At 38.5% G+C, this 21371-nt stretch overlaps 1 protein-coding gene across 1 annotated transcript; it reads left to right on the forward strand.

The window, feature by feature from the left end:
* Positions 1 to 5800: 5800 nt before the first annotated feature.
* LOC142384567 (monocarboxylate transporter 13) lies at positions 5801 to 12867 on the forward strand. Its single transcript, XM_075470867.1, has 6 exons — positions 5801 to 5864; positions 7281 to 7526; positions 7846 to 7989; positions 8073 to 8788; positions 9265 to 9505; positions 11847 to 12867. The coding sequence occupies exons 1-6, from the start codon at positions 5801 to 5803 to the stop codon at positions 12047 to 12049; spliced, it is 1614 nt and encodes a 537-aa protein (XP_075326982.1). The 3' UTR covers positions 12050 to 12867.
* Positions 12868 to 21371: the final 8504 nt, after the last annotated feature.

Here is a 21371-nt window from a genome sequence, read left to right on the forward strand (position 1 = left end):
AATTTACCGATGGTTTTCGAGATCACGAGATGACTGTCTTTTCTTGAATGCTCATGATCAGTTTCTCGGTGTTCTTAAAGCCTTTCCAAGAACAGACTCAAGCTGAAAATGTCAGATTTTAGAGAACCCGACATAGATCAACGCATCAGATTTTACTTCTGTCGGTCTAACACAGGCTGAAATTGCAATTAGTTTGTCTTGTAGAGATAACTTTCATATCAGCCCGCGTCATTTAATGAGACGGCTGGCTCGACTGCAGCTCAATAGGCGTTTACACCTAAGTGATCCCGTTGATATAGTCAACTTCAGTGACCAGCTCGAGATAAGTAACTCGTTATCTCGAGAAAACAATAACGGCATGATTGGTGTGTGTTAAACCTGATTCCATTCTTCAAATGCTTGTCACACCAGCAGGAACTGCTTTGTGCATTTTCACAAGCAGAATTGTTACACAAACGCTCCACATTCCATGTTTGATTCATAGGCTACTAAACTCAGTTTAATGACAGGGGGGTAAAAGTGGGTACACCTTTGCCAGAAATACATAAACACATATAAACAGGGCGGACTGGGGAGAAAAAGTGGCCTCGAAAATCATCTGTAAATTAATTTGTTATCTCGCGAAAACGATCATTGTTTTCGAGATAACGACATAATTATCTCGAGAAAACCATCAGAAAAAAGTTTATATGTACCACGTCCGCTCTGGGCGTCCGTAGAAACACAAACATGCAAGCATACAAATTGAACATGTGTCACAACTGCATTATGTCAGGTGTGGGTGAGGATGGAGGACACGGATGCGGACTTTTCCAAAGGTAAAGGGTGATTTATTAACAAACAAAAAAAAGTTCAAACCAAAAGCGTATGATACCATAAAGTTTGGTATCATTAAAAGCAAGCGTATAAGCAATCCTAGAGTAAAATTTGGGGATATGAAATTCAAAAATGTCAAAGTTTAGGGACATTTCTATTAAACGTATGCAAATGTGACTAATGAGTCACCTCAGTACTGCTATTTAACAGAAGATACATAAAAAATGGACCCTTTTATTGTTTTCAAGGTTAACAGCATGTCCCCAGTTATATCACCGGTGGGGGATGCTGCGGCTTGGAAGTTAAGTTTGGCCCACCAATCAGAACATCAGAAGTTTGATTCCCAGCTTCTTCCATCTGCATACTGGACAAGAAATGTGCTCCATACTTATAATGAGAAGTGCTGTGTAAGTGTGGGTCTGAATGTGTGATTGTGGCTTGTATTGTTAAATTTTTTGAGGGGTGGGCAAAACTAGGAAAGTGCTACATTAAACCAGTCTATTTACCCTAAAACTCACCAAAAAAAAATCCCACCTCTGGTATTCAATCCTTTTCCCAAGGAATGGGAGATATGTCTCTGAATGATCCAGGCTTGCAGCTCTTTTGTACGTGACAGGGGGATAAGCGCTGCTCTTCAGGTGGTAAACAGATCCACCCCCTGAATGAGCAGGTTCCCTGCATCCACCATTGTTATTTTCTCACTAAAACCACTTTTGATAACTCCAAAATGCCTCTTCATTGAACAAAGCACCCCAAAAAACACTGTTGTTGCCTAGAAAAGTGAAAGTCATCATATAGTCCCAATACTGGAGAAACTGAAGACTTAGCAGATTATTTATATTTGTTCGGGCATTGTCTCACAAAATCCTGATATGTGTAGTGTGAACCTTTTTGGCCAAAATTAACAAAAGAAAGTTTAGAGGGGAGAAAAAGGTAAAACAGTTTTATGGAAGGACAAACAGCTCTCCAACTGTTAGGTATGGGGGCAACTGGGGCAGGGGAGACATTTTACTGGCAGAGTTAAATGGATTCAATTTTATACCAGCAAACACAAACAATAAAATCAAACTCTTTCTGTAAAAGGTATGATGAAAGGAGCATAGCTTAGTATTATGCATCCATGTACTGTATATTTGAAGATCTAAACCTAAACATGTATCATTTTAACCTTTTAACTCCTAACTATAATTATGAGCTGGCAGGAGCGAAGTAGAAAAGCATGTAACTGCAGAAGTAGAAAACCAAGAAGACTAGAAGTTTTTGTAGGGGTCAGGATTTGAACCAGCAATCTTATGCTTGAAAGCTAAGGGGTTTAGCACCACTTACCAACCCATCTAAACCCACTCCACAATATTTTTTTGTACCGAAGAGTAACAACTGTCAGCAGCATCACATTTTTATGTTGCGACAGGAGTGGAAACGTCATTAGAAGTGCAATAGAAGTTATATCGCAGTAGAGAACTGAAGAAGGAAAACACAGCTATTGTACATTTTTCAAACCTTTTTAGTCAAACAGCTATGTTTCCTTTTAATGGACCAATTTACTGATGTATATCTTGCCTCCTAAGTGCTCTATGCAGGTGTCACACCACAGTATTCCCACTTATCACATGGACAGTCGCCTGCTGTCTGGTAAATGTGTGAAAGGGCCATGGACAACGTTAGGACCTGATTCTCCACAGATTGTCCACAGCATGTGTGTAAACAGCTTCACTAACATAGCCAGTACAGCAGTAGCTCAGTTGAATTTCTGAAACATCGTATTTTGGAACAAGGCTGAAACCAGGGGTTCTGGTAGGAGATATGTTAAGCTTAAACTTAACAAACAATATACTACAGACATATACATCTTACATCAATTTGGTGAAAATGCTGACAGTTCCAGAAGCTGTTATGTGATAATTGAACATAGAGAATAATGAGGGGCCTACATAGGGAACACCATGAGTTGTTTTTCCTGCAGTCTGCTGACTCAGGATTCCATTCAAATTTAGCCCAAACCCTGTGCACTTAGTGCTGTAAACATGCCTATCTTAAGTTACTTATTACCATAGAAAAACTTGGCACTTGACTTCTTTAGTAATCTGTAAAGCTCATAAAAGAGGATGTTTCTGTGATGATTAAATAGTTTGTAAATGTTTATGGGCAGGGTTTAGCACTGTAAAGCAGTTTTATTAACTCTTTAAACTATTTCCACAAACAGGTTGTGTGATAACTGGGCCACCTACTTGTCAGAAGTCTTGTATCAATGTAGATCATGCTTGTGCTTTCCATTTTGTTAATGAGTAAGTCAATTTGCACACTCTTACAGCTGTCAGTTGTAACAGAGCAGATGAATCCAGGTATGCAGATTCAGTTGCTTTTAATACATTAGAAAAGTTTTACCTTCCATCCTCTTGAAGCTTTTTTGGGGAGTGCAGATGGGTTTCTTCTGGGAGGGCAGCACGAACAGGAAAGGATAGGTCGGCACATTCATTTCTTGCTGCCAGTAATTTGGGAACTGGGCTCTTTATCAGGGTCTAGGGAAGTTCTGGAGGATTATATTCACATTGGCTTTTACAACATGAATATATGCAATGTGTGCACAATACAGTGTGAGTGTGAATGGCTTTAAGTTAGTGAAAACATTAAAAGCATTTTAGCAGAAGCCTCTAATACAGAGATACTTCAGTTTATGTTGTCAGTGCTGTTATGCAGTTTGCATGTTTGCTTTTATAGAATTGCTCTTAGTGTAGTTGAGGTTAGTTTCCTCACTGAGATTCCAATCAGGCTATATTTAGTGTGGGAACTCATAGTGTCAAATACAAGATAAGACAACATCTCGGTTTAAATCTGTTCTTTCCTTTTGATGTTGGCCCTGAATCCCACTCACATGTGCACACGCTTAACTTCTGCGAAACTTTGCCCTGTTTGTGTCATTGTATTTAACATTTCGACACACTGAGGAATCCAGAGAAAATAGGTTTCAAAGGTCAGACTGGGGTAACTGCTCACATGTCACATCAGCGTTTTACTCAAGGTTCTTTGGAACACTGTGCATTCCTTGTCACCTTTTAGGACGTGTTGCATCTTTTGCTGTGTGATCACCACTGCCACCAATATATGTGACAAGCTGCATATCAGACCGCACCAAGTCTAGAGAGCTGCTGGCCTGCAGGAGGAGCATGATGGTTTCAGACTGACCCCAAAAGGTAAAGAAGAAATTTGATATACATGGACGTATGATAAGACATGTATGAATTGTTGTGAATTTTGTTGTGAGTCACCTTGACTGGCACTACATGTTTTTGAAGTCATAGTATAAGTTTAAGTTGAGACCTCTAAACAGAGAGAAGGTGTGTAATCCCCATAATTCGAATCCCTGAAAGTCCTTTGTGTGAACAGGATCCTGTGCACAAGTGTGGCTTCATTATAGTCACGTTTATGACGCATTTTCCATCAACAGAAAACGGCACTGAGCTAAATCTGATAACGTATGGTAAATAAAATCTGCTTTCACTGACTATGGTCAAAAGGGATGACAATTAGCTTCTGATAATAATTATTTTTTAAATTTACATGGTTGGACTTGTGTCGACTCTTCAAATGTCTCAAATGGTATTTGAGATGTCTAGGAAAGACCTTTGCTCATACAGTAAATGATCTACCCTGTGGTAAATGAAGATGGTTTAACTTTAACAAGATTCATCTAAGTCACCAGATGTTATTATGCCAATTGTCTCTGTATGTCACGTATGTGGATATGGCCAAAAAATTTACAAAATAAGTAAAAAAAATAAGTAAAGTATTTTAAAGTTTGCCATATCCTGACAAAGATTGACTCAAGGGGTCTAATTTCTTACTTTCTGTTTCTCTTCCCATGACTATGAAGTTCAACAAACACCTTGGCAGAACTCTTGCAGAATAGAGGGTGGTGCTCGCTCAGGTCATTGGAGATGACCTTTCAGACAGGACTGGGCTTTTTGAGAAAGAGGGGCAGTCTCCTTGGTGTCTTGTTTTCACATTAAACATAAAAATATTTTGAACCAAACATTACACTTCTGGGTGTTTCTTAATAACTTCAAAACAACAACTTGTTAAACACTCCAGAAATAATTACACTGAGTTATTTGTGAATTCACCCCATATTATTTTGAAGCCCGTCTAAATTGCTCGCGTGACTTTGGGATTTAATAAATCACTTGACATATAATGGCCTGTGCAGGTGATGGTCACATTCTTGGTCACAATTACCTGGAAAATCATGACTGAACTGGCGTTGTGTACACTAATCGCTGTCATGTGTCCCTTCCCCACTTCTGATCTTTGTTGGGTCGAGTTAGGATTATTATGTCTAGGCCTTCACACAGAGCTTAAGCCAACCCTAACCATTCTGTCCCTCTCACTCTTAGGAGCAAAAGGTTTCAAGGTTTTGATTTGTTTGCAACTTACACATACATTCATTTTCACAGCCCATGGTTAATATGATTTACAGTCTTATATATTGTCAGGATCTAACTTTGGATTGGCATATAAACCTGTCTTCTCTCCGCTCTCTGACAATAAGCCAGCCTTTGGTAACTGGGAGGGGTTGTGCTTATGTTTTGAGTAAATAGCTTGCTTGAGCCAGTTTGAATGGGCTTGTTTCTTTTGGGTATAAACCCAGCAACTATTGACTTGATTTGTTTTGGGTTGATGAATTTGTTTGGCTGTAATTTTCAAATACTGTATTTTGTAGATCAGCTTAGTCGGTGGAAAATACAGGTTTGTGTATCCCAATTATCTCTCCTGGTAGACGGAGGTCTTTGTTCCCTTTAGTCAGTGGATTAGCTGATTGATTTAAATGATAATGGGCTAAATTTGGGTTTTAGCTATGATGTAAATTAGACATGAGTACCTTACCCCCATTAGGCTTTGTTGCATGTTCCCCTCAAGGACTTGTGGTATTTAACTTCTGATCGACGTTGATAAGTAGGTCTATTAGCATGGGAGCACCTCAGTGGCCATGAGAGTTCCCCAGTTTTCAGTTGCCTGGTTTCCATATTCTCTCCACAGCACAAAGACCAGGGGTGAGTTGGGTATTTAGTTTTTCTTGTGTTAGCACAGCTTGGGGTTTTCTTGCTTCCCGTCTCCTCAGTTTTGGCTTCAGTTGTTAATTACATAGTTTCATTGTATAGTTTCATTCAGGTCCCTTAGAGCCCGCCTTGGAGTACTGCACGAAAGAGCAGCTCCTGAAACTTGCAGAGCATTATAAGTAGCAGATAAGAAGCTTAAATACGAGGTGAAAGCAGCTTTGAAGAAGGGGCTGATTGAGACTGGAGTGAACTGTGGCCAGCCTTCTCCCAGCCGAGGAGGTACTGTGGTGCTAAACTGAGGTAGTTTAACCTTTGAACAACAGAAGAAATAGTTGGATTTCAAGTTGAAGCAGCAATTAGAGTGGATGAGGTACAAAAAGGAGGTATAACTTGAAACAAGACAGCAGAAAACTAAACAAGCAAAGCTAGTTGTGCAGCAGTACCATTTAAAGCAGGTAAAGGGGGGGAAAGAAGTCTGAATTAGTTAGACAGAGGTTATGGATTTAAAGTTTGACCATGGTGATAATCCGTGCCTACTTCCTAAGTTAAGTGAGTCACAGCGACTTTCTTTTTACTGTTTGAACAGAGAGCTGATACTTAAGATTGGCCAGACTCAGATAGGACTACAGTGTGTTACTTCAGTGTTTTCTGATTGGTAAAGCCTTTTCAGCTTTGAGGTGATGGGGTACTTTTGGAAGGAGAAAAAGCTGTAGCCTTCTGTAAGCACCAATGTTTTGTTTGGGTGATATGGTAAATCTTTAAATAACCAATAACTTTCATAGGGTTTATTATTTGTAATGTGTTATGGTCAATATTCTCTGTGGAACCCAGCTGTAAAGTCTATTCTTCTTTCTGCGTAAAACACAGGGAGCCTTCTGTAAAGTGATTCACTTCAGTTTCATATTTCTTCAGTTTGATTCTATAATAAACACAAAGTAACTCCATAACAGGGCAGAGAGTAGATGTAGATGTAATTTTAACACTATGTTTTATAGTGCTATCATCCAGCATGCTGTTATTGCTTGGAAGCTACAGCCACTGCTCAAACACTGTAGCCTATAAATGTCACAAACAATAAAGAAATAAGAGAAAAATAAGTGTAAAAGCAGATAAATACACAGCCACAGTTTTCTAATTGTTTATAAGTGATGGCTGAAATTGAATACTTCTGTAAACCTTTGAGTAGATTCTCAAAGCATGACTGTACACGTTTTTAAAATTGAGTTTTTACTATGTCATTAATATGAACTCTTCCCCTTATATAATACTTTGTAAATGCCAGACGACTAAAAACAGACTTGGAATCAGACTGGGTCTTAATATCAATAGAACAGGTGACTGCTGTACAAAATGTAAAAAAGATACCATCCTTCTGTTTCTCTTCAGATATTTGAGTGTTGCAGTGACCAGTGCAAGTCAACATGGACTCTCCAGTGAAGACTCGCAACAGAAGGGTAGCTGTGGACCCAGCTACAGTCCCCGACGGGGGCTATGCCTGGTTCATCCTGCTCTCTTGCTTCCTTGTCTTTGGTTTGACTTTTGGGGTGATTAAAGCCTTTGGTGTATTTTATGTTGAGATACACCGATACTTTGAAACCACAGCAGCAGGAACATCATGGATCACCTCTATTGCAGTGGCTACCATTCATATTGTAGGTAAATATCACCAGTTCTGTTTTCTACTTCATGTAGCCATGACACTTTGATGAAGAGCTTACACATTAGAGCATCATGGCATGCACTAAAGCTCTCCATTTCAGCCACATTAGTTGCAAATTATGTTTAGTTCATAAAAAAGGTGTCCTCTCTTTTTACTTTGATGTTAAATCCTACAATTGACTCAAAACAAACTCACACATACTTAAAGTTCTGAAAAAAACTAATTGAATAATATTTGTAGTACATTCAACTTTTCTTTTCTGAACTGATATATGCTGAACAGAATAATTTGTCCCATTTATTTTTCTGTCTGCAGCTCCGATAGCATCTGCACTAAGCGCTCGCTACAGCCATCGTTCTGTAGTGATAATGGGTGCACTGATATGCAGCATAGGAGTTGTGTTAGGGGCTTTTGCACGTAACCTTATAGAACTCTACTTAACAGTAGGGTTTCTAAATGGTAAGTGATTCCATTCAAACATGCGCACATACAAAGCAAGCTCAAAGCATGCACACAGAAATATATTCTGCTCTTTCTTACAGGTTTTGGGTATGCATTAACCTGGACCCCCACAGTGACCATGGTGGGCATGTACTTTGAGAGGAGGCGTCCACTGGCAAACGCCTTGGCCAGTTCTGGAGAATGCATCATCACTTTTGTCCTTACACCCCTCTTCCAGTTTTTGATCGACAGCTACTCCTGGAGGGGTGCTTTGCTAATCTTGGGGGGGCTACAGCTTAACCTGTGTGTGTGTGGTATGCTGCTTAGGCCCCTAAAAACCGCAAGAGAGGTTACATGTATGAGTGAGGTCAAAGCAGAGGAGGAAGGCTTGTCCCTGCAACTTCTCCCAAAAGAGGACTTGGACGAGATCAAACCAAGCTTTCAAGTGGACAAAGAACTGAACACATCTGGAGGGTGTGATCAGGACCCAATTACGACGTTTCTTGAAGACCCTGAGGAGAACCCTAAATTGACCAAAGATTATGCAAGGAGTTCAAGGAGGACAAAACTAAGGACCAAAATCCTTCAGTATGTAGATTATACCCTCATCACAAATGCCCCATTCATGTTCTACTCTATGTTTGGGGTGTTTGCTGCACTCGGTTTCTTCGCCCCATCTCTGTTCCTGGTGCCATATGCTCGCAGTAAAGGGATCGAGGAGTACCAGGCAGCTGCACTTATGTCCATCTCTGCAGTGCTGGACCTCTTTGGAAGGGTGTTCTTTGGCTGGGTGGCAAACCTGAGACTTGTGGAGACAGTAAGTTCTGTGTAGTGATAAACTAAAGCAACGATTGAAAAGGTTCTTGTACATATTTAACAGAAACATAACATTACTTATTATAGGGTTATTGATAGTTCAAGTCAACTGAAAATTTAATTTAATCAGGCGTTTCATCTCACATAGACTTGTGTACATACAGCGACAATTTTTTTGTTAGGGAGCAGCAACCTCCTGGAGACTCGCTGTTGAATTTCCTGGTAAACTCAAATTAATGTCCAGCCTCTGGGAGACATTTTATTTATAGGCCACCCTCTCCCCTGCAGGTTCAGTCTTTACAGATAAGCTAACCAGCAGCAGGTTTCAGCTTCATGTTGACTTATGAGTTATATTACTCTATTAATGTAACTCCAAGTGAAAAAAAATGAATAAATTGTCAAAGCATGTGCTCTTTACAAGTGTGTGTGTAGGCAATAGCTGATGGAAAGCCTATTTACTCTTTCTCCTCCTACCAGGTGCAGCAGCTGACAGCTACAGTAATTCTGCTCGGCACTGTGCTGCTTCTATGCCCGCTGGCCTCCTCATTCTCAGAACTGGTTGCTTTTAGTGCAGCTCATGGGTTGGTGTACGGCGCAACAGTTGCCATCCATATCACTGTGCTGCCTGAGATTGTGGGCGTCGAAAGGTTCGGGAGCGCACTGGGGTTTTTCATGCTAATACGTAGCAGCGGAGGCCTGCTTGGGCCCCCCATTGCTGGTGAGCTTTGATAGTCAACTGCAAAAACAGTCATCCTAATGTGCATATCAAAAGGAAATTGAAATCAGCTTTGAGACGTTACAGTAGAATCCCTTGTGATCCTCCACTCTAGTGTAAGCTAGAAATAAACACATAGCGACACAGTATGTAGCAGCTTGCATTTACTCCCTGCTAAAATCTTCACTTGCAGAGCCATGGAAAAATTTCAAGATTACAGTGTATATCATCATTTTCCTGGTGGTGTTTTTCCAACACATTAAATCTCACACAATAGAAGTGCTTATGCATCATTCAGTCTAGTAACTGCAGCCCAGTGAGCCTCATTCAAGCGAAATGAGATTTTGATACCACTCTGACATACAGCTCCACCTTTCAATTAATCATGGCTTTTGTTAACTGGTTGTTCCACAGGACCCTAATTTTAATGTTCACCTACTAAATGTTATGACACCATGAGACTGTTTATGAAATTGTTAATTTCATGGCTTTCCAAAATATCTTTTTTCCTGTTAAACGGAGTTTTCTCCCAGCTGACTCTGGATTCTGTTACTTGTGACATTTTCATATATTATGTCTTACAGAAAGTTAGAGCAGCTGTGGCAACATAACGGAAAAATAGTAAAGAAAAAAACTGCACAGTTGGCAAATAGTCTTCTTTTAAATTTTTCTTGACACTTGTTTTTTGTTTTGTTTTGGAGCAGCACAAACAATCAGCAAACACGATGCGGGCATATCAAATTACATAAAGTTGTTTATAGATTATTTATGGGCTTATCTGTGCACTTAATTCTAAGGAAGGTGGCATGACATTTTATTTATTACCACCCCTCCTAGAACAGAAATTGGATAACTTATTCTGGCTTGAAAGTGTCTCATACATGCTTGCTGCAGGGGAAAAGAAATTTACAATCATCTCCTTTAATCTATTCCAGTTAAATAATATCTAATATATTTTTAACACACTGCTCCCCCACCAGTCTAACAAACCAGTGTGCATTGGAACTTGATTAAAAGACACACACTTATACCAAAGTCTAAATAATAACAGTAAATACAGCCTGAAAAACACCCAGCTTGAATTAGAATTGAGGCAGACGCCACTGCCAGAAAGTGCACTGCCTCAAACCACATTCAGCTATCAAATCGGCTGGGGAAACTGCTCCAACTGAGTGGAAAATTATGTTTTCTCATACTTGTAGTTTGGATAGTTCATGTGATGCCATTTATGGATATCCAAGAAGACTGGTATATTGAGTGGAGCAAAAAAATGCAGACTGAGAGTATTTTGAGGTGTAACAGACTGCTAGTATTTGCTTGGTTATTTTTTTCTTTTCTTTTTTTCTCTGAGCTGAGGCAGAGTCTGCCAGTTGGTCTCATAGAATTAAATAATTTACCAAATATTACATTGACCTCTGACATTACAAATACATGATAGAGGCACATAATGTTGTAAAATTACACACTTTTACCACTAAAAGCAACAGGCTTCCCTCTCTATGGTCTCCAGCATCAGGAACTTCTGTGAAATGGTCTGAGATTTTAAATGCACTTCATTCAGGGGACGATAAAAAGTACTGTAAATTTGCTGGTGAGGTCAGGCTGCCAAAATCCTGATCTTTTCCTAAACCTAATCGAGTAGCTTTGGTGCCTATCCGAACCAAACAGTGCCTGAAAATGAAAGTTAAAATATCCTAAAAAGACACTGAATAACAAGGTAATGGATTAGGGCCCATATGGGAATGGAATCTCAGTCTCAAGGCTGAAGGATGTGCAATGCAAGCATTTTCTGATTACCAATTCCTTTTTGTTAAGAGGTTATAAATCCAATGGAGTCCTTTGTTACTGGCATGATGGATTTGGGGAAAAATCTAGTTAGTCCTTTGAAAAGCATTTCTCTCTTCTTTTTTTTTCTTTAACTAATTCTTTAACTAATTTATTATAAAATCCACCTCATATAAAAGCCATATCTTAGAGAATTCTAAAGGTTGTAACTGACCTCATAAAGTTGAATCATAATTGAAGCAAAGAGTGTACAAATGCAGACAACAGTTACCTCACAGATTTTATTCATTTCTAACTTTTTTATATTGTTGTATCAGCAACTCTTGTACTTTGAAGACCAGAGAGTGGATGGATGTTAACACAGTACTCAAATGAATGCGATTGATTAACACTAAAGAGTGGGCGGGCCCGATGTTCGGAACTGTAGTGACAATCAGTAATGAGATCAGACACTTAATATGACACACAGTATCTGTGTTACAGTCATTTCATGAAATTATTTTTTAAAATTGCATCTGAAAAGGGAAAGTATTATTAACAACTGTGCTTCTCCTTTTAGGATTCTTCATTGACAAAATGGACAATTATGGGACGGGTTTTCTCATGTCCGGAGTGGCTCTCATTGTCTCAGCTTTGTTCTTGCTCATCCTCCATCAGATGAACCGAAGGAACCAGGGTACAGTCACAAAGGGCCATGGTATGCAGATGGACAAAGTCGAACGAAGTCTCAGAGTTGAAGAAAAAGAGCCAGACATGACATGAAAATTCTTTGAAATTACATCTGTTCAAAAATGGAGGACAACAAGGACAATAGCGTTTGTCTGAAGCCTAATCTGCTGGATAAACAGGAATCTCATGGTATATATGTTTTGTCTTTGGAGCGCCTCTCTCAATCACACACACAGCACAGGAAGTATTCTTAAAATCTCATTTGACAGGCACAGTTTGCAGCTTACCGATCTGGTTCATTATCAATTTTGGAATAATGAAGTAATGCCACAAGATGACTTGTTTTTTTTTCTTCTGTTGAACACTACAAATTCACACAGATCACCCATCCCATTATGATCACCTGCCTAAGATTGAGTGAGTCATCCTCATGCCACAAAAAAAGCTCTGACCAGTCAAGTCGTGCTCAAAGAACATTTTAGGATACCCTGGAGTGTTTCATACAATTGATCCTGTGGGCTCTGTCGGTGAGGTCTTTGTTATTTGGACATACTTCTGACATATCCCAACAGACTGGTATCTATGGAGTTTGGAGGCCTGATCATTGTGTTTGAGCCCTTCGTGAACAGTTTTATCCAACGCTTTCCTGACTGGGTAGGCTGCTGTTGCCATATAGGAGGAGATGGGGTTGACTGCTCTGCATACATGTTTAGGCAGGTTGACAAGTGTGAAAGTAATATCCACACAAATACCAGGATGCAGGTTTTCCAAACAGATAACTGCATTTTAATAAGAGCTGTTACTCATGTTATCTGACAGCGGTTTTAATGTTATGACTGCTATATGTTGTGCACCACAGACACTTTTGTCTGCATTATGAGTTTCAAGGACAAAACAGTTGTAACTAAAAAAAAAAAAAGAGAGGGGATTTTGTTATAAAATGTGAGACCTAATAGTTCACCTCCTCCCCTCTGCTAACAATTTTCATTCAAACCCTAGAGTGCCTTTAATGAAAACTGAACTCTCTGCAGATACCATACTTTAAAGTTACGCAGTAGTAAAAAGTGACAATAAAAAACCTTCTCTTTTTTTTACATGTGTTGAATTAAATAACCCTTTGTTACCACACATTTTTATCCTTTACTGCTTCCGTGTCATGTATGGTGCAATGCTGAGTTACAAAGTCAAATTTGTGTCAATGGCTCCCCCCAGTGTAATGCTGTGAATATTGCATTTTGCAACTTTCTTTGCTACAAGGCAGTACTTTCTTCTACAGTGAATAGAATGAGTAGAGGATAAACTGATCTCAAAAAGCCATATTGTTTAAGATGAAGCTTATTTATTTTATTTTTGTTTTGCACAATTTTTGAGAGTGAACAGCAAAAGAGTACCATTTAACAATTGTGGCATCTCTGTATAAAATTATTCTTAGATAACTCTTGTAATTTTAAGACCTTATACATACACTGACTTAAAAAAGAGAAACGGTTCCCTAAGTGTAATATTTTTACATCTAAGTGACTGTTAACTTGAATGATGGCGATCAAGTTGAGGTTTGGAAGACCAAAAAAAAAACTGAGTGAACAGCAATAAGGATTACTAGAAAAGGATTACCTAAACATTTTGAAGGAAGAATGATAGAAAATTCCCCCCAAAATAATAACTGAAAGGTTTAAACTACTTGCTGAATGGAATTACACTGATGAAACATCCAAATAAGTTCTAACTTGTTCAAGAAATTTCTCGTCATTGTCAATGCAGGCGCTCATTCAGCGAGAAAAGCCTTTCTTTATTTTTCTCTGCCACTGCAGAATGTTTGCTGTGTGCAACCACCAAGAAAACTAGCTTTTATAACCCAGAAGAAAAAAGAGGACCCAAATAAACATATTCAACCTGGAATAAATCAAATATACAGTAACCAGTATAAATAAACACGCCACTCGCCATAAACTTGCAATAACAAACTCTAAAGGGAGCTTTACAAACAGTGGCCCACACTGGGATACCCCCCAGACTAAATGACACAAGATATACACACTCAAACGCCCCTACACACTTCAGTGGAAAACAGAAGAAGAAGAAGAAGAAAAAACTGTCCACGACAAATGAAAAAGCCTTTGATCTATCAGACTGAAACAAAGACATAATCCATGTTTCATAGATGTTTCATAACATGAAAGCCACACACACATTCACCCTCAGACACAAAGTGTACTGTGGGTGACTGCCAGAAGACCACACATGCACACGTTACTGCTCGTTTAAAGAAAGGAAAACCGCATTTTAAAACCAGTTAACCTGAAATATAAAGTTACTTGTTGGTAATTCATCTAGAAGAAATGACATGCCTGACAAGATAAAAAATTATTGGGACATTAAACCACTTCCAATAACATTTTTTTCTTTATCTTAAAACTTTGGTAAAACATAATATTGGAGTTAATGTTTAAACATATCTGTAAAATGCGAGTATGACAGGCATAGTCCACATAGTCTAATTTAATTACTGCTTGCTCTGTATATGACCTTATTTGGGTGAAGATGATCAAAGTGTGCTGTTTACATTATAGTTTCTTTTGTGAATAAGGTCTTAATCAGGTTAATATTTGAAAACTGCTGTGCATATAAAGATAGCAAGTGCCCGCACCTCTTTATTCAGCCATAAAGAAGTTAGATACTGAAGTGCGTAGGTTTGCCAGTGAAATGCTAAACATGTTTTTTTATTTTTTTGCTGAAGACTGTATTTCTTGGACTCAAGTCAAATTTAGGATCCTTAATCATGCATTGACGTATTGTTTGATTAACTCTAAAGTGGGGATTTTTATTGTGTCCCAAACGAGTTCAACTCAAAGTATCATCAGATAGGTTTAAAAATGCATTAAAGTCTTCCTTCAAAATTGTAAAGGGCAAAGACCTTATAGAAGGAGAGAATGAAGTCAAATCTATTTTCGCTTGGCCCACAAGTGTGTTGATGTGTGTGTAAAAAAGACAAAAAAGAGAAAACGGAAGTAGTGAGAATATGAAGCCATCAACATTTTAGCCTTACAACATCAACTCCTGTAAAGCAGAAAACACAGGAAGAGCTTTGAAGTCTGAGAGGAGATATTGAATCACACCCCAACTCAGTTCTACCCCACACTGGAAACTTTGAGCTGAGGGTCACTATAGAAACAGCTGAAATAGTTTTCTCTTTTTCTCTTTTTTTGACCTTGAGGTCATGTTGAGGAATGCTACACAGCTACCTGAGTTCAAAGTGCTCAGTAGCAGGACGAGAGAGGTGAGAACAGTAGGAGGAGGGAGAGCGGAAGAGAATGGAGAAAAATGCAGCTCAGTCTCACTAGAAAATGTGATACAGGACATTTGTACACTTACTTATACTTCACTAATCCAAAACAATAAATCATACAGCTCCTGTGTAAATTAATCATTAAATGTATGCTATTATCAGAGATAGATAACAAAATATATCAAATAAAATTAGACGTTAAACATTTAGAATGTTGAAGTAAAGCTGAAAGAGGTGCATTAGAAATCCTCAGAAATCCCCTTGAATGGATTGGGGTGTATTTCTCTGGTTTGGCAACAACTTGGCTGATGAGTACACTCACATATTGTCACCAGGAAACACAGATGAACTCTCAGTAAACAACATGGACAGTAACTCACAGCCAACAGTTCATCATCTTGGGTGCAGAGACACTCCAACTCAGTGACATGTCCAGGATTAAACCACCTGTCATTTACAAGCAGTGTAATCCCACCTCTTTCACTGTTAACTCCCTGTCCCGAGTATTTGTCTGCCCATACAGTCTTAAAGCTGTGTAGAGATATGTTAGAGTTGTCCTCACAGTCATGCCTTTGTAAAAAAAAATGTTTAAAAAACTTATGACAAGACCCACGCACCTCCTTCATTTTTGAACCTTGTAACAGATTTCTGTTTGAACACGGGCAGTTCTGTGAGCATTCGATTATTAACCATTATTCACACTTCCGATGATGATCAAAGGAAGAAATGGTTTAAACTTTTGTTTCTGCTCTGCATCCTAGACATATTCTCTTTTCTTGGGCTTTGGAAAGCTCAATGAGCTGCTCCATATGCAAAAAAAACAAAAACGTTCCTGTTGCCATGGTTATGCATTATAACAGATGTAAATAAAAGTGCCAGTCACCCACCAAAATCATTCCAGCATCACAGCATCTGAACCAGCATCAAAAAAACTTTAGGAAGTCTGTTTTTTCACAGAAAAAAAATGGCCAGAGCTACTGCAGCAGTCTGCCTCTTGTGCAGCGGCATTCTAGTTTCACCAGCCATGGTTTTAAATTGTGAGATGGTAAACGTTTCCCTAAGCTGTTTCTTTGCTTTCTGATTGGCAATGTTCACATGACATGAGAAGAATCACATTGCATGAATCCAAAAATATATAACCTCTTTGCAAACCTTGTTGATTTTTGTAACAGTATGTTGTAATATATTGACCTAACCATGAGCATTGATTCTATCCCTACCTTCATACTTTTACCTCCTAATTCTAACAATTTAGGAGTGCAGAAGAGGAGTAAGGATTAAGTTGTCAGGAAAGTAGAAAAGTACAATGACTTTGCAACCTTTTGCATGATGCCGTTCAGCGTTCCAAATGTTCATGGATTAGCACTTTCCACCATCCCTGTTGCTAAGTAAACACTAGAGAGAAGTGGACAGTGCGCATCATCACGTAGGAACAGTTATGAAGACATAAGACACTGATATGCTTACAAATATGAACTTAAGCTATATCTTTGTAGGTAGAGTAATGTAATGTCCGTTTAGTAGAGCAATGGAAACATTGTATGAATAATGGAACAGCAGGAAAATTACAGTGGGAAAACAGGGTAAAAAAAAAAGAAAAGAGCTAAGGAATATGAAGAAAGAGGAGACAGATAAACAGGAGAAATCCTCAGAGCTACATGATTACAGTCAATTTTTTTTAAAGTTGGTTTGAGCCTTTAAAGGATTTTGGAAAATGTTGTGGGAATTTAACAGTGAATTGGGGGGGGGACATGGTATCACAAGAAAGGCATGGTGACAATGACAAATAATGAATGCAGCTACAGGTGGTTTAGGTTAATGAGGATAGCTAACAACCAGACCCACGCGCCCACTCCACAACTGAACCTTGAAACAGATTACTACTTCAAACAAAGGCAGTTCAGTGAGCATGTGCCCTTTGCTAATATATTTGTGTTTATGGGGCGATCTGGGTTATTTCCACTATTAAAATTAAATAAATGGAGTAAAACACTGCCGAGAGGTTCCAAGAATGTGCCGACATTATTTGTGTGTTTAGTGTTTTTATCGTGTGGATCCCCACCCAAGTTCAGCATACCATTTCAAGATGGAAGATTTTAGCAGAGAGTTTTAGTTCCCTCAGTGATTTTCTGGTTTTTAAAGTTAAACAACACATATGTCCGTGTTTGTTCTGTGCAAATGCCTTCTTTTCTCTTGTCATTTGATGACTTCTCCTCTCCTTGTATCTGCATTTTTTGTCTTCTAACCTCTTTTTTTAAGCTTTTCCATTTTTATCTTCTTCATCTTTTATTTACTATCAGCCAGTGCCAACCCGCATCTTTAAACAGCTGTCTCATAAAAGCCTCTGTGTTGCCAAATTTTATACATTCCTTAAAAGGCATGTAATTACAGGCACACACACAGCCAATTTGTATGTGTGAGACCTCAGAATACATTTTTTGTCGAAATGCAGAAGTACATTATCTTATTGTATTACCAGACTGAAACATTTTACATTTCTGAACTGATTTATCTTGTTGATAGTCTCATAAAGTGGAGTGGACAGTGTTCTTCTGTCCGTGTCCTCTGTTTAGTCATATATGTGTGTGTGTTATCTGTTTTATTACACTGTCTGAACACAAATTGTAGAACAAATCAAACACAGGCTATTTGCCATTTTGCCAGAGATTTATTAACCATCTGCTCTGGGTTCACATTCTATCAGATGCACATTCATTCCAAATGCTGGGAACTTTTTAAATATAAGATAGTTGAAAGGACCAAAGTAGATTTTTACTGCTATTGATACCCAGAATGTCAAAAGAAGAAAACTCATTTTAAGTTAGCTGTGTGTTTAAGTGCTGGAAAGTCCTGTGCTCAGTACAACTGGAGCAAGAACTTAATAGCAAATTATTTCTACCTTCACTTGGCACAACAGTGCAGAATTTAACTGCATTCAAAACAAGTAAAACTGGGAGCTCAAACATCAGTTTTTACACAAATTACACATACAAATGTATGTTTTGTTATGTTCCAGAGAATAAAGCAGATTTAAGTAAAAGTTAACATCAATCAATCACAACTGACCCCTGACCTCTTAGGTGGACCTCTGACCCTCACTGACACACCTGATTTGGAATGAATGACTTTAACAGGCTTCCTTATGTTGACATTAGAGTGGCCCACCAGAGTAGATGGTAAACACTAAAGAAACTATGAAATGATGACCTGTTTGTTTGGTTTGGCCATACTTAGCCACACTAGCATTGCTAAGTATGACACTGGGTGGTGTTGCCAGTATGTAGGACTCACTGTCAGTTGTCTTGGTTCCAATATCCATACTCAACTCATCTGATAGGAAGAAAATAAAAAAGCCAATTGGTAAATGTAGGCATATTAGAGCATAGCAAAGTGGCTGTGCTTTTACAAATCAAGATGGTTTCGGTATGATGCAGAGGGTTGCAGGGAGCGGGTGTTTCAGTTGTTGAAAGACCCAAACACCCAATGATTCCCATCTCTGATGATATGTAACCAGGCGTTATAGGTTCTTGTGAGATCCATGAGATCAAAGTGAGAAGAGAATAATTCTTGCCAGTCAAGGTATTTGTGGCCAAAATCTAACGGTTTGGACAAGGGTCCTACAGGGGAAGATGCAGGTGGGTTCTAAGTGTGATGACAATGAGCAATAGCTTAAATTTACCAACTGGATCCGTATGGTTTGGCTTGATTCCTTGTGACTCCGAGGTTTCATAGTTTTCATGGAGGACTTTCCAACTGGTTTTGTGAAACAAACCGTCTGGTGCATGAAGATGTAAGTTAAAAAACTGAAACCTGACCTCTGATGTTCACTCTAAGTGTCGTTTGAAAGTCAATCTGTCTTTCATTGTTCTGGATTTAAATGGCGTGGTATTCATAGATAAGATGCTAGCTTGCTGCTAATATGAAATATGAGATAAACATTTAATTTATCTATGAAATAATAATGTGTTGTACATGAGGAAGTAAACTGGACTGGAAGCCAACATTTGTTCACAAAGTAACAAAGATTTCTGTACTACTATCTAAATTGTATTCAAATGTAACTTTAAGATATTCAAATATTTCATAAGTACACATATACATGTTGTACTTAAGCAGCCATGTCTGTATACATGTTGTTCTTGTAAATTTTTTGGGTAGACAGAAACAACTGAGGACCAACATAAGAATGGTCTTGAAAGTCCACAATTATCATGCAGATGTCCAAGCTGGTCTCCATTACAACACATATGCCACCCATATCGTCTTGTCACTTGTGTAAAAAGACACAATATACTTGTATCACCATCAGTTGTGACTGGGGGGTTGCCCAGTTTTCTGAGCCAGATCCATTACTGGACAGCTACCAACTATTACACCATGAATTGGACTGGAATAAATCTTAACAGTCAGAGTATAAACATCTGATATGAAGCCCCCTGAGATACTATCTAGCAGACAGAGCTACCATCCATCTTTGCCTTCAAAGAGCACCTGTCAGATAAAAGAATGTTTTGTCTTTTAAGTGGACTTTGTCTTTAAACTGATTGATTATCCATCTGTAGACTTCATCACTGTAGTCTTCCTTCTATCACTCATGACATTTTATATTGTATGGTTGACACACACACTGATTTACACTTTGCTATCATTCACAACCAAACAAGCGTCATTTGAGAACTAAAAGGAAACGGTCCAGGCTGGAATAAATGTTTTGTTGAGTCATGTGTTCATATACTTGAAGTTATTATATCTGTGAGCTGGATAATATCACCCTACATTTTGTTCAAGAATTATTTAATTAATTTTAGCATACTTGTTTGCTGTTAATTCCACATTTATACCCAGACAGAATAAGGTATTTGGTAGCATGTCTGGGATGACAGCATACTGTAAACTGCTGTAAACTGAGCAGATGGATTCCATTCCACTGCAGAATACCAATCAAACCTTAACCCACATCTTTAGCTTCTGTTACAAATACGTAGAAAGATTATTAGGTGGTTAGCAGTAAATTACTAGAATGCCTCCAAGGAAGCCCTTTACAATTTATAATTCAATGTACATGATGGAAATGGATAAAAAGTTTAGTGCTTCAGAATGTAGGTTTTCAATATCAATCATAAAATTAAATTGTGTAATATATACAGTATAGTTCGCAGAAAAAATGTTCCAAAAGTTAACAAATACTATATTACTTTAAGTAATACTTTAGTTTTGTACAGTTTTAGAGGCAAAATTAATATTTTGAAACTTTATATGAACCAAAACAAACACCAAAGCTCATCACCAAGCACTTTGGATATGAAACTATAGGAGAAAGACAGACTGTTGTGTAAGTCCAACCCAAAGTGGACTTTTAAAATACACACAAACATCTTAGTCTGATCAAAATGGTATGAAACCGAGAACCTCGAAACCGGACTAACATATAATGCAATTGGGGTTCAGGTCACTGCTGCATGTATCAACTGGACTAAAATTGGCCTAGTTTATGAACAAATTCTCTTTAATTTCTTCATCAAATACAAGAACATTGAAAGTTAAATTTTTTTTGCAACTAAGCCTAGAGTTAAAATAATCTAATTCACTGGCTACAGTGAATGAAATCTGCTTTTGTATTCTTCTGTCTAAAATCTCCATCTGCTGTTGATATAATTACAGAGAATTTAGGGTGGTAAATCTGTCACAGCTTTCGCACTACCCTGCATTAACAGAGGGTTAGACCAGATAGCAGCAGCTAAGGGTCGTGGAGTTTAGCAATATGTTTTCTTTTTTATTCAGCAATATCTTAAAATGCTCTGCAATGTCCTAACAATCAAACCAATTCTTCAGTTAGGACAGGACAGGTTCACTTATCTGACTTATTCACACACCCATTCATGCTCTCTCACACTACCCTACCCTGCTATCTCTGTCCCCCCCTTTCTGCTCTCTCTTTTTCTCTCCCCCTTTCTCTTTACTCTGTCTTTTGTGTAAGTGAAGCCAGGGCCTCCGAGTGACATGAGCCCTGCTCCTGTAAAACTAATAATGACTGAGATTTGTGCAGGCTTAGCATTCTTTCCCCCTTTTCAGAGCAAGACACTGAGAATGGAGCAAGGGGAGGGGATGGTAAGGGGGAGAAACATCTTG

The sequence above is a fragment of the Odontesthes bonariensis genome, chromosome 7 (assembly GCF_027942865.1).
Source record: "Odontesthes bonariensis isolate fOdoBon6 chromosome 7, fOdoBon6.hap1, whole genome shotgun sequence".
NCBI lineage: Eukaryota > Metazoa > Chordata > Actinopteri > Atheriniformes > Atherinopsidae > Odontesthes > Odontesthes bonariensis.

Bases quoted from the DNA above. Each gene is read 5' to 3' on its own strand.
- LOC142384567 (XM_075470867.1), top strand. From the start codon at position 5,801: ATGAGAGTTCCCCAGTTTTCAGTTGCCTGGTTTCCATATTCTCTCCAC. The intron at 5,865-7,280 runs GTGAGTTGGGTA...TGCAGTGACCAG, and splicing joins CCACAGCACAAAGACCAGGG to TGCAAGTCAACATGGACTCT. The intron at 7,990-8,072 runs GTAAGTGATTCC...TCTTTCTTACAG, and splicing joins AACAGTAGGGTTTCTAAATG to GTTTTGGGTATGCATTAACC.